The sequence below is a fragment of the Penicillium antarcticum genome, assembly GCF_028974205.1.
Source record: "Penicillium antarcticum strain IBT 31339 chromosome Unknown utg000009l_segment0_segment0, whole genome shotgun sequence".
Lineage (NCBI taxonomy): Eukaryota > Fungi > Ascomycota > Eurotiomycetes > Eurotiales > Aspergillaceae > Penicillium > Penicillium antarcticum.
The window spans coordinates 15,125-27,707 of record NW_026695307.1 but is presented as its reverse complement, the minus strand read 5'-3'; the positions used below and the strand labels follow the sequence as shown (position 1 = coordinate 27,707).

Here is a 12,583-nt window from a genome sequence, read left to right as displayed (position 1 = left end):
AGTCTAGCTCATCCATTCAAGACTGGCTGGCTCTATGGAACAGGAAAGAAAAGCTGGACTTGAAGTCGGTGTAAACAAAAAATGGCATTATGAAATAGCTGGAGAGTCTGTCTACGGAAAGATTTCGGGGTAGTATTCAACCATTCTATTGCATACACAGGGCTTGGCGGAATTTCTACTACGCAGAAATGCATACTTTTCCACTGATACAATCAACAAGGTTTGAACAATTGAATTATATGTATCTCAATCACGAAGTCATAACAGTTCTCTAAACTCCCGAAAAGGTTAGACATCACTTTAGAAGCATTGTGATCATAAGAAAATCCCCTATAGACCACGGTTGTGGAGATATCAAGCTGTAATTTATCGTATTTGCTATGTGTTTTGCGGTGATCCACTCGGTGGTGTGATCCATTTGGTAGTAATACGTTAGGTAATGCTATGCTCAAGCAGTATTCATGGATTCAGCACTGACAGTCCCTTACTTACGAGCGGACGCCATTGGCATTTAGTTCGCTTGTACTAGCTGGAGACGTGGATGTCGATGTGTATGGTCAACTTGTATTCACCCTAGGCGTCGGGGATTCGTAGTCTAAGACCACGTCCATGGTTACTAGAAATACTCTAGATGTATATATAACCGCACGAGACATAAAAGCTAGCAAATGAATACCCCAACAACCCGGGGAGATCAAAGGGGTCGTGATGTGGTTCTTTTCCTAATGAAGATCGGCGTGGACACATTCGGGACAATCTTGTCCCCGATCACCATGTTCTTGGGTCGTTCCTTCTGATCAGGAGCAAATCGGAAGTCATAGTCGGCGATGAATCGGCTAAGGATGGCCTTCATGACGAAGGCGGCGAAGAACCGGCCGGGACAGGCATAGCGGCCAAGCCCGAAATGCATATTGCTGACGCCGGTGCTGACGAAGCCCGAGGTTGGTCGATTCTCCTTGACGAAGCGGAAGGCATCGAACGCGTCCGGGTCCGACATCACATCGGGATCCCGCGAGATGGGTCCCGCCGCCATGCAAATGTGCGTGCCGTTGGGGAGGAATAGACCATCTGAAAGGGTCAAATCATGCTTAACGACACGGTGAAAAGAGACTGCCGGGTTCTGCGTCAATATAATCCCCAAAGGATCGTCGGGATGGATGACTTACGCTCCCCGGGAGGATTGAATCGTTGCGATTCCTTCAAAAAGCTGTCCATGCCCTTAAGCCCAAGGAGGTGGGCCTGCGTGGTGCTGTGCCAATCGGGGTTGACCTGCTGGATCTCGTCGCGGAGAGGCTGGAGCCATTGTGGCATGACCAGCAGGTCGTATAGAACATGCGTGAGACTCATGGCGCTCGTGTGGACAACCGCCATGCTGGTGATTCCGAGAAGTCGCTGAGCCAGGTTATGTGGATGTGACTCCTGCTCTGTCTTGGCGAGGTCCATCATCCACTGCAAAAAATCGTCAGGTTTTTCATAATTGGGGTCCCCTGACGATTCCATCGCCCGGCGCTGCTCGATGAGAGGACCTAGGAATTCATTCTTGATATAGGCAAGCTGATGATTCAAACTCCGACTGCTGGGTAAGACTCGCCCGACCACGGGATGGAGAAATCCAGGAACTGGCCGCAACAGCCCAATGGTCACGAAGATGTTCTTGGTGTAGTCAATCGAGGCCCTCAGCCATTGTTCATCCCGGCACAGGGTCTCTCCGATGAAGACGCGAGCACCCACCCTGGCTACGAGACGCAAGAAGACTTCGTATGGGTTGATTGCCACCCACTTGCCTCTCGTCCCAGTACGGTTAGTCCAACGTGGATGCATACGGCGTGGGTTAGGGATCTGGACCTACCGTCACACTCGGGAAATTCCACCTCGTACGCGTGGTCAAGCTCAGAGATAATACGAGGGATTAGTCGGCCTGCGACAGGGGTTAGCGATGGGCTTTCCTGACATCCACCGGGGCTTCTACCGATTGCCGGGGTCAACCGCTTTTGGATGGTCTCAGTGTGCAGGTGGCTGTCGGTAAGAATGGTCGTGTAATCGCCGACATGATCCTGGTGCCATGTGGTTCAATGTCGTGCGAACGTCAAGGGAACGGGGGTAGCGCTCTTACTGTAAAGGTGGCCTCGAGGGCATTTAGAGTCGATGCAGGCAATTGCCGTAGCTCCTCGGCGTACCGGGTGGAGAGGACCACGAGATCGCCATCGGCTTTCAGCACCTTATATGCCTTCTTCTTGTACTGCATGGGCATTAACACCCATGACAAACGCGCCTTTCTTCGTACTTACTTGCTTATAACCGTCATAGATCACCGAGGCTGCCTTGGTATTGAAGAACAGACGGTCCACCTGGTCAGGTATCCAGCCTCCCAGATATCTTACCGTCGGGACTTTGACATTGGTGCGGTAGGTTGGGTTGGGGAGGATCAAGTAGGCCAGGACCACCAAGGCCACGGAGATCCAGACTATCGGGACCTCACCGCGGACGATTTGTCCAACATACTCAACCTGGGATACCATGGCGATATGGGAAAGAGAGGTAAGTTCACGTCGGAATGAAAGGGAGGAAGTTTGTGGGTCGGACCTCGTTACTATTGGCGCTTGAAGTATTGATTCAGATAGCGGATCCTAATGAGCACTTCGATTCCATCGGTGGTCCAGTCACATGCAAGGCGTTCAATCACCCTGGTTTCTGTATGCAACAAGTCGCAGTCTAGTGCCTTGACCGCAGTAGCTGTCCTGTATCTCTCAATAGTTCCAGATTGCAAGCTGCAGCCGGTACATGCAAGATGCAAAGAACCATGGAGGTGGCTCCAGGGCAAAGTTATATTCATTATTCATGTGCACACCGCCATAAGGGAAAGATCAGATATATGCCTCACTGGCTTTCTTTGTATAGCTCTTCTTGCATGAGCCGTGGTAAGCCTCCATCCGGCCGCAGCACGGGCACTGCATTCAACTAGAGTACCATATCTGGTGGAGAAAGGATACATTATTGGAAGGAGAAATTTTCCTCTTTCTCACCCTGGCTTGTGAAGTACCTCACATCCGCCCAATTGATCCCTGCTCCCCACGGAGAACGGCTAAACCCTAGCCTGATGCCGTTCAGCCTCCATTTCGGGTCTCACAGGGTATCTGGGAGACATTTTTATATCTCCTGCATTGGAATTTGACGTTAGAAACTACAATGAAAAGCAAAGTGGGGATATAGTACGAGTGCCTGAGTCACACAATCTTGATTCTGTGGCACCACTTGGGCTTACATGCCATCGGATAGTTGGCCGAATGGTGAATAACATCATGACAGAGACGAAGAGAGGTCCATATGAAAGTGGTTCATAAAAGGAGGCACACTATTTCTGAGCAGCTACGTGGACAGATCACGCAGCAAACTCCCGTGCAAACCAAGCGCGAACGGTGTTCAAAGAGGGCGATTCCTGCGGCTCTTTATAATTCTGGACAGCGCTCGCTTTGAGATTCTTAGAAACCTGATCATCTGTGGCTTCTCGACCAAAGTAGTGCCCTTGGGTCTCTTGAGTAAATCCGAACATGGATTTTACATCCTCGAATCCGTGGTTTCCTGAGGCATCAAACGCCTTCCAGGTTGGTAGTACCGGGTGGAACCGTGTTTTCTTACCGGTCACTAGGCGTTGCGAGCATGTCAGTTTGATGTAGAGCATAAAAAGGTCAAGTGCGCTTACCTTGTGCGAACTCCTCTGTCATTTTATGGTAATTCGTGATCTCGCTCATGGCTTGCACTACCTGAAGATGATACTCTGACGGAGAGAGGAAAACACCGTGAACAATATCGCCGAAGTCATCCGCAACGCTAAGGAAGGGGATTCGCTCATCGCCACCCCAGTACGGTACCTTCCATGTCAAATATTCCTCCGCATCAGTCTCCCATGGGAACCCCCCCATGATGGATGCGCCCTGCTTGAAAAGGAAATTCTCTAGAAAGTACCCCGGTATGATGGGAACAAGATTTTCAAAGGCGCTCGTGGAGCGGGCATACTTCTCGATCTGGTTCTTCGCTGGGAGATGGTTAGCTGTCAGAGCTGTATCCAAGATGACTTGTCTAAACGGAGCCTCCTACTGTCGAGATGTCGGAGAGAAACCGTGCCCTTGGTTAGCTCCGTACAGGCCGCTCCGGTGCTATAGACCAAAGTCCTCACACCAGCCATGATGGCACTGTCTATGATTCTTCTGCCATAATCAAATTCGGTGGGACCCCTAAAATCCCAAAAGACCTGAGGACCATCCTTTTAGCTTTAAAACTAGGAGCATAGGGTTGCCGAAATCCACTTACCGGGTCGTCCGAATTGATATTTAGGAAAACCCCCACGATCCTTGGAAGGCCTCGGCCATCTGGTTACTCTGTGATCCATCCGCCTGGACAAGACTAGCCCCCAGAGTCAAGAGTTCCTGCGCTGCAACGGAGTTGGGATCTCGAGTGATTGCCCGCACTTCGAAGGAATCTGGAGCGCGGAGCAAAGACTTCACCACCGACCGGCCTTGATTACCGGTGGCTCCATATACCGTGACCAGCTTTCGTGTCTGGGCCATGAAGAAACAAGTGCGTGGGGTTCCTGAGTGTGAGGAAATTGTACTGGTTTGGTCTCTGGCAGTGATAAGGCACTCGTTGCAGTACCTCAAAGTTGGTCGTAATTTACTCGCGGAAAGATTAGCTCACAATATCCTTAATTCCCGCTGGAGAAAAAGCCATGCTAAGACCGAAAGAGGAGGGCTAGGCCAGCTCTATATCTGTTCTGTCACCGCCTGCAATAGGGATATCAAGTTGGGCTGGATGCTACCTATACACTCCTCGCGACTCGAAAATACTTCAACAGGCAGGCCCTAGATGAGTAGTATTCTGCCAGCAGCATCTGAATCATCTTTTCTACTACATTCTACCACTATATAGATTATACGAAATAGAAACAAGATATGGTCTCTGAAAAGATAAACCACAAGAACCCAAAATAGTCCGTGGAAAGCCCTACCTCTGGACTTGCGGGAAGCTTACCGCCTTGGTGTGCCGGAGGCGACAAACAATTGCCGGATAACCCGACTTCCAATTAGTAGCACCGACCAGCTGACTGACGGTGAAGCACCTTGTTTACCAAATTTAGACCTGAGACGAATGCATATTGTGTTCTTTCTGTCGACGCGTCAGATCGTCCCAGCGACTAGCTGAGTGGCGGTGAAGAAGCGAATGCACAATGCGTCCTCTCTAGTCGACGCATCAGATTTCCAATGACCAGCTGCCTGGCGTTGAAGACGCACCTTGCTTGCCAATATATAGAGCTTATATTAATACATAATGCATTCTCCCCAATCGGCCTATCAGCTTGGCTGGATGATGTGAGACCCGAGGATACAAGTGATCACTGATGTGGAAATACCTGAGATGCATCAGCAAGGCCACGAGATTAATATCACGCTCATGCAAAGGTTCCCAAGCGTCTCATTTATGTGAGAATATATGCTTTGTCCAAAATACGCTGCATATGGACATTTCCCTTATTGGGTTGCTGGGCTGGATGCACCGATGGCGGCTGCGGTCACACGGTTTTATTCAGGATGCAGATGTAGACACTAGCGAAGATCGACCCTGAACAGACGAAAGTGGCCGTGCAAACCCACTGAGTGCTCTTGATCCCTACATTTAAGGCTGTTTTGGTATTCCGCGGTCGTTATTTCAGGCGCCTCAAATAAAAGGACCGAGACCAGAGCTACTCCAGGCCTTCCTAGTGAAGACTATTACCATCACTGAAGGTACAACTTTCTCCCTCAAAACAAGCAGAGGTAATCGCTGTGATGATGTCCGATGTTAACGCCTGGTGGGTGGGCGGATCCCTGCTACTGGGGACTTGGGCCATCGTCGTATTCTTTTCTCCGGATCCCTTGGCTCAGTATCCATGCATCAATAGTAAGCGACCGGGGGAATTGTTCTACACGAAATCCAAGATTCGCTTCATTACCCAGGCGCGCAGTCTGCTGAAGGAGGGTCTCTCCAAGGTGCGCTCCCTTTCCCCTCGCAGTGGTCTTGGCTGATGTATCTATATTACTCGTTCACGGTAGACGAACAATGCGTTTCGTCTGGTAACAAACAACCGAATACTGCTCGTACTCCATTCCAAGTATCGGCATGAGCTTCGTGATCACAAGAGTCTTAACAATGCAAAGCCGCCCGAGGATGTACGTGTAACTTCCCGTAACTTCCCAGGCAATTAGTATGGGGTAGCCCTAATTTAATAGGATTTCTTCGGCTGGCTTCAAGGCTTCGAACCCTTCAACCATGAGAAGACAAATCCCAAAGTCTTTGCAGCCATGGTACGAACCAAACTGACTTCCTCCATTGGTGAGCGCATTCAGTTGAGTTTGTACTCTGTGGTGCACAAAAGCTAATGGCGTATTTCCTAGGCGCATTGGGTATTCCGCTCTCCGAGGAGACAGACTTTGTTCTCCGTCAACAGCTCACGGATAGCTCAGGTGAGAATCTTGAAGGAACGAGTCTGGGAGAACTGGATAGACCTAACTGTAAAAGAATGGCATCCGATCAATGTGAAGGAGACTTCCCTCCAGCTGGTGGCTCGCCTCTCCGCAAGAATCTTCCTGGGCCCCCAAGTCTGCCGGAATCCGGCCTGGATAGGGATCATGATTAACTACACTGTCGAGGCATTTATGACCGCTGAGAGTCTTCGAATGTGGCCTCGCTGGTTACTCTGGCTGGTGCATTGGTTTCTGCCCTCCTGCAAGAAGTTACGCAGCCAAGTCCAGGAGGCGCGCGGCATTATCTCACAAGTTCTAGAGCAACGAGAGCGAAACTCGAAAAGCGCCTTTGTTGAAACGGAGGCGAGGGATGAGGTGGACACTGTCCAATGGCTGGAGGACTGTGCTAAGGGAGGCTACTATGACCCAGCCCTGCTTCAGATGGGTCTGGCAGTCGTGGCGACTCATACGAGCGCAGACCTTTTATCACAGGTTATCTTTGACCTCTGCGAACATCCTGAGCTACTTCAGCCACTACGAGAAGAGATTGTCATGGTTATTACCCAGCACGGTTGGAGTAAGAATGCGATCTACAACCTCAAGCTTCTAGATAGCGTCCTGAAAGAAAGCCAACGACTGAAACCAATGCAGATCGGTCCGTATACCCATTTCCTACCTTAACAATGATGTGACTGAGATGAGATCTCGGAGTTAGTTTCTCTATATCGTTACGTGACGGCAGAAATTACACTGAGTGACGGGACCCTCATTCCCAAAGGAACCTATATCGCCATGATCGATGACCACTCCCTGGACCCGAACTCTTCTTACACCAATGGGGATCAGTATGATGGCTATCGGTTCATCAAAATGCGCGAGGTGCCAGAGCGAGCTCATCAGACGCAGCTGGTCTCAGTCTCATCGGATCACACCGGCTTCGGCTTTGGCAATCATGCCTGCCCTGGACGCTTCTTTGCGGCTACGGAATTGAAGATTGCTCTCTGTCATCTGCTACTCAAGTATGACCTGAAGCTTGGTGATCAGAAGCCGCAAACTATGACGTATGGGTTTGGGCTTTCCAGCGATCCGTTTACGCAAGTCAGCGTTCGCCGCCGCCAGGAGGAGATCTCATTGGCCAACGGTGAAAGTTGATAATAACAAGAGTGAGAGCCTGTATTGAAAGCCACACGCGGATATATTCACTGGTACATCAGGGATGGCCTAAGATATTTGACTGTAGTGGATATAGTTATCTGTGGCGAGCAAATTCAGCTTGCCCTAGGCTTGCCAGACCAGGCGCAGCTTGCTGGAAGGATCTAGATAATTTCTCTTTTTTTCCTTTGTCGGCCTGTCTATATAGACGGGCCTAGTAGCTAATGAAATATCATCCGCTTTGTTTTCTCTCTCTTGCTACCATATACGAAATCATGACCACGACTTGGCGCAACCATGCTTTAAAAGAGTTAAAATATATATTGTGCGTATAGAGAATTACCGTGGCATTCCGAATATTTAACGTTTATTTCGATAACTTGAATATTCATAGAGTTATGGTCGTTTGAATCTGATCATATTTGAGGCCAATGCGCTGATATAAGCATACACTAAACCTATTTGAATTTCGTGGTCAAAACTAAACCTCTTTCGGAACACAACTTACTTTTATCTGATAGATTCGATTTTACGTTCGATTGCTATGCTAACTGGATTTTCTCGGGGCCCCTATTCGTATCATTGAAAAAATAGAGGCCTTTCTCGCCGCAGAAGTTCGCATCGAGAATACCCCTACTAGCTTATTATAGCACCACTATCAGACGCTCTAACACGAAAACGAGGACGACCGCGAATATATACGTCTGCTTAGGCAAAACAAATATTAAATGCTACGCAACAGCGGAACCGGCGACAGTTTACCCGCGCTGTATATCGTGACTAGCAATTCGACTTAGGACTTCACGGAATTTCTAGTCACAATCAAGAAAATACCTAGTAATAGCCATAAAGGCCTATTAAAATAGCGAAGTCTAACAATTAAGCGTAATCGAGATCTTTGCACCTTTGGGTAGCGCCGATAGAACCTTTTCTTGTTCCTCTTTTACTATTATCTAAAGCCGACGTCGTGTAGTCTTAGGAGAAAGTAAAGCTAGTATAGAATTAGATAGCTAGGCTTCGGCGATTAGGTCTTAGAAATCATAGTGCGCGAGAAATTGGAATAGGAGCGAGGATTTAGCAATTAACGTGACTTATAGACGATTCCACCGATCGATATCGAATGCCCTTTTTGAAGATTAGGTATATTAAGCCTATTAGTAGAGGTAAACTATTAGTATTACTTCGAAATTGGTAGGCAAGAGGTATTGATACCGCTAATTCTAACGATTCATGAATATTTCTTTGCTTCGAATTTATTAAAGAAGACCGTTGACATTTGCCTACTTTGATATAACACTTTATAGAATTGGTTCTATTCGAGGTCCACTAAGGGTGAGGAAGTGCCTACCCACACTTCCGGTATAAAACCATTGGCTCGCCAGAAGTGTGGTAGGCGACTTAGTCAAAATAATCCCAAGCGTTCGAGGTACGCTTCGCTTCCTAGCGAAGTAGGTACGGTGTCTCCCCTATCTATGTTTATATCCACTATTGAATAAAATAGTCTTTATTTATTTCGGTTCGGATTATCCAGATTTTCTTATTCGGGGGGCTAGCGCGTTCGAGAGTGAGAGGAGCAATAGTAGGGGTAGCGAATTCAGAATTTGGTAAAGAGGTAGTTATTTGCTAGCTATCGAAGGTTTCGAAGAAAAGGGTTTGATTATCTAAGAGGAGTGAGGAGAAATTAGGTATATCACTCGGGATCTGTAAGGAAGTGCCGGCGTTAGAAAACCGACTTGATTGAGATATATTGACTTTAGTATCAGAATAGGAAGGAGAAGGTCTTACTAAGTAAAGTCTATATAGGCGTGATAGGAGGTATAATGTTAGGAAGAGAGGGGTATTAAAAGATGTATCATAAAATAAATAGTAGCCCTATAATAGATAGTGGTATAATTGGTAGGCTCGATAGGAATTCCTATTTTAGTCCTATGGGAATTCCTATAGGACTAATTACCCCTGTCGGAAAAGACTTCCGGTGAATAGGTAGTAAGAGTTTATAGAAATACTTTGACTATAGAAGACGTTAAAGAGCCTAGGTACTAAATATAAAAGGAAAGAAGGGAGGAAGTAACCCAATAATCTAATAGACGATAATATTACTTTAAGAACAATTATACTAGATGCTTATAAAAGCTTGAATCCTCCGACCTAGGTCAAACGAAGGCCTTAGATATATATTGAAATGGGGATGGCACGATGGCAGTCTGACATAGCAAACGGGTCGATACTAATGAAGAGATCACACAACCACTCCCATGGCCTGAAGGCGTAGAGAGCGGTCCCTGAAGGTGTAAATCGTACCGAACCTGATGCTATATCATGAATCAAGAAGTTTTGCGAGTAACTGTAGTCATATTGAGGTTGTTGGATCATGCTCCTCTCTCTCTGTAGGAGAAGACTGCATGTCTCTTGAGGCATCTATGATGCCTCAGGCCATTAAAATACTACTGTCACGGGATTCACCACTACAATATATATATTAGTGGTGGGACCACTATATATAAACGTTACACCTTTATTAATTGCCTCACTTTCTGACTTATCTTAGAAAGAGAGGCTCTAGATAGCAAGATTCAATCGCAGATTTTCAGACTTAAGTCAGAATATAAGGTCCCTTCTATAGTGAAAGTGAAATTGTTATGATCGAGCTAGTGGCCCCTTGATTTTCAATTTTTTTTTGTTAATTTACAACTTTTAATACTAGTCTATCTATATCACCTATTATTTATATCCTAGAAAAAGAAAACGATCGAGTCTTCGGACCAAGAATTAGTGTCGTAGGAACCTTTAAAAGACGACTAATCATAGTCCACGTCTAAATTAGACTTATCAGAGAGGGCTAGCTTCTCGAAACTAGCGCAAGGGATAGGCCAGTTATCACACGCCCCGTCCCTAGACCTTGACATTTCCCATGGGACTTAGTCCCATGGGAATTCCTACAGAGGTCTAGTCCCGTGGACCCACTCCCATGGGAGTAAAAAAAAAATTTGGTCCCGCCATGGGAATTCCCGTGGGACTCCCATGGGACTAAAAAAATTTCCCATCTATACATTATTTTCATAATAATGATGGATAAATCGCTGAGTTATCATGATAGAATACGGTAATTTAAAGGTGTTTCAGCGAGTATCCAAACCAACCAAGTATTTATTATTTTTGATACATTCCGACCATAATTTTGTGATTATTTAGTATAGCTTTAGTATTATTTAATATGAACATTCGTTACCTTGATCCTATTTTTTCACACTTTCTGACTTACCTTAGAAAGTGAGGGCTGACATAGAGATATTATACCTAGTAACCTTCAATTTAAATCAGAAAGCGAAGCTTTTATAAGCATCTAGTACACCTATTCCAATATCAATATTCGTTATCTAACTATCCTTAATACTAATCTATCACATTTTCTAACGTATCTTAGAAAGTAAGGGCTAAAACAGAGATATCTATGTGAAAGAAACTTCAATTTAAATCAGAAAGTGAAGCTTTTCTAAGCATTAAGTAAACCTACTCTAATATTATTATATTACTAACGATATAAATTGGCTAATACAACACTTATTCTAATTCTCTCTTCTTTATAATTTAATAGGAGCTACTAGACGGCAAGACTCTAGTTAACCGCACCGGCGGCTCGGAGCCGCCGGCTCCTAGCCGATCTCTAGAATAACGAGGATCATATTTTCCGCAAGGTCAAGCTCCGTGTTGATAAGGTCTAAGGCAAGAACTACTTGACTAACTTCTATAGTCTACTACAAAGTCGTCGTTAGGGTCAAGTTTATCGCACTATTAACACATTGTCTTTAATATTATCACTGTTTTATTGCACACCACACTACAACTAACTTAAATAAACTTCTTTTATAGATACTATATATATGCATATTCTTGTGTAGAGACTATACTAAAGACATAAATCGACTAATATCCTATACCTAGACTTTCTAACGTCCGTTAGAAAGTAAGCTTGTAGAGGTTAATAACCTCACAAGTGCTAGATTGGAAGGTATATATACGAAGTCCTCCCCCTTTTCAAACCTTATCTTCTATTTTCCCCACCCTTATCACTACTATACGTGACGTCCATCAGAATTTGAGGCTCTTTCTACCCACCTACCTTTGATACCTCTTAGTCTACCTTTTTGACGTCCGTCAGAATTTAAGGCTATTTCCTACCTACCCACTATTAGTATCCTCTCAGCCTATATTTCTGACGGACGTCAGAAATTAAGGCTATTTCCTACCTATCTACCTTTGATATCCCTCAGCCTACATCTTTGACGGCCGTCAGAATTCAAGGCTTTTTATGAATCATCACTAACACCGTCATAGCATCCTTACTACCAACACTATCGCCGTTCTATTATTTAACCACTAGAATCACCCTTCTTGTATCTCCCCGCGTTATACACTATTATGGCTTCAACCCGCCGCTCTAAGCTAGTTGGTAATATCAACTATGCTCCTGATTTTATCACGGCTATCGAGAATTTAGCCTCAAAGCTTGCTAGTTGTTATAGTTTCCTAACTATAGCCTCTCTGCACAAAATCTATAGCCTCGACCCAAACTTTAAACACTCTCGCGATATCATCGATCAATTCGCCGCTAATCGTGCCAACTCCTTTGATTATCTAAATCTCTCCGCTAGCTAGAAGCAGATCCGCTTCTCTATTATCAAACACGCCTTTAATAATGCCCTAAAATAGAGTCCTGCTCTCGCTAACTCTTAGCGCCCTACGGTTAGAAAGCACAATATCGATGCGTCCTACCTCTTCGAGATTCGCACACTTTAGTGGATTGTTCGATTGATACGCACCCGCAATACCGATATATTTAAGGCATCCTAGGTCACTAAATCCCCCTTCTCGTTTGACGCCAAAGAGGTTCTATATGCATAGAAGACTCTTATTTTCTTTGCAAACAATATCAAGAA

The 12,583-nt window shown here is 45.8% G+C and overlaps 3 protein-coding genes across 3 annotated transcripts; 1 reads left to right on the top strand and 2 right to left on the bottom strand.

Moving 5' to 3' along the window:
• Positions 1–694: 694 nt before the first annotated feature.
• Positions 695–2,519, bottom strand: N7508_008365 (cytochrome P450; the record flags this gene model as incomplete). Its single annotated transcript, XM_058466429.1, has 6 exons — positions 695–1,110; positions 1,167–1,784; positions 1,850–1,918; positions 1,970–2,054; positions 2,114–2,239; positions 2,289–2,519. 6 exons carry the CDS (start codon positions 2,517–2,519, stop codon positions 695–697), a joined length of 1,545 nt encoding a protein of 514 aa, XP_058314275.1.
• Positions 2,520–3,379: 860 nt separating this feature from the next.
• N7508_008364 (uncharacterized protein) lies at positions 3,380–4,183 on the bottom strand (the record flags this gene model as incomplete). The annotated part of the gene is made up of 3 exons (XM_058466428.1): positions 3,380–3,642; positions 3,701–4,033; positions 4,096–4,183. 3 exons carry the CDS (start codon positions 4,181–4,183, stop codon positions 3,380–3,382), a joined length of 684 nt encoding a protein of 227 aa, XP_058314274.1.
• Positions 4,184–5,819: 1,636 nt separating this feature from the next.
• On the top strand, positions 5,820–7,646 carry N7508_008363 (cytochrome P450; the record flags this gene model as incomplete). The annotated part of the gene is made up of 6 exons (XM_058466427.1): positions 5,820–6,020; positions 6,084–6,200; positions 6,261–6,363; positions 6,426–6,494; positions 6,550–7,149; positions 7,210–7,646. 6 exons carry the CDS (start codon positions 5,820–5,822, stop codon positions 7,644–7,646), a joined length of 1,527 nt encoding a protein of 508 aa, XP_058314273.1.
• Between the last annotated feature and the right edge of the window lie 4,937 nt (positions 7,647–12,583).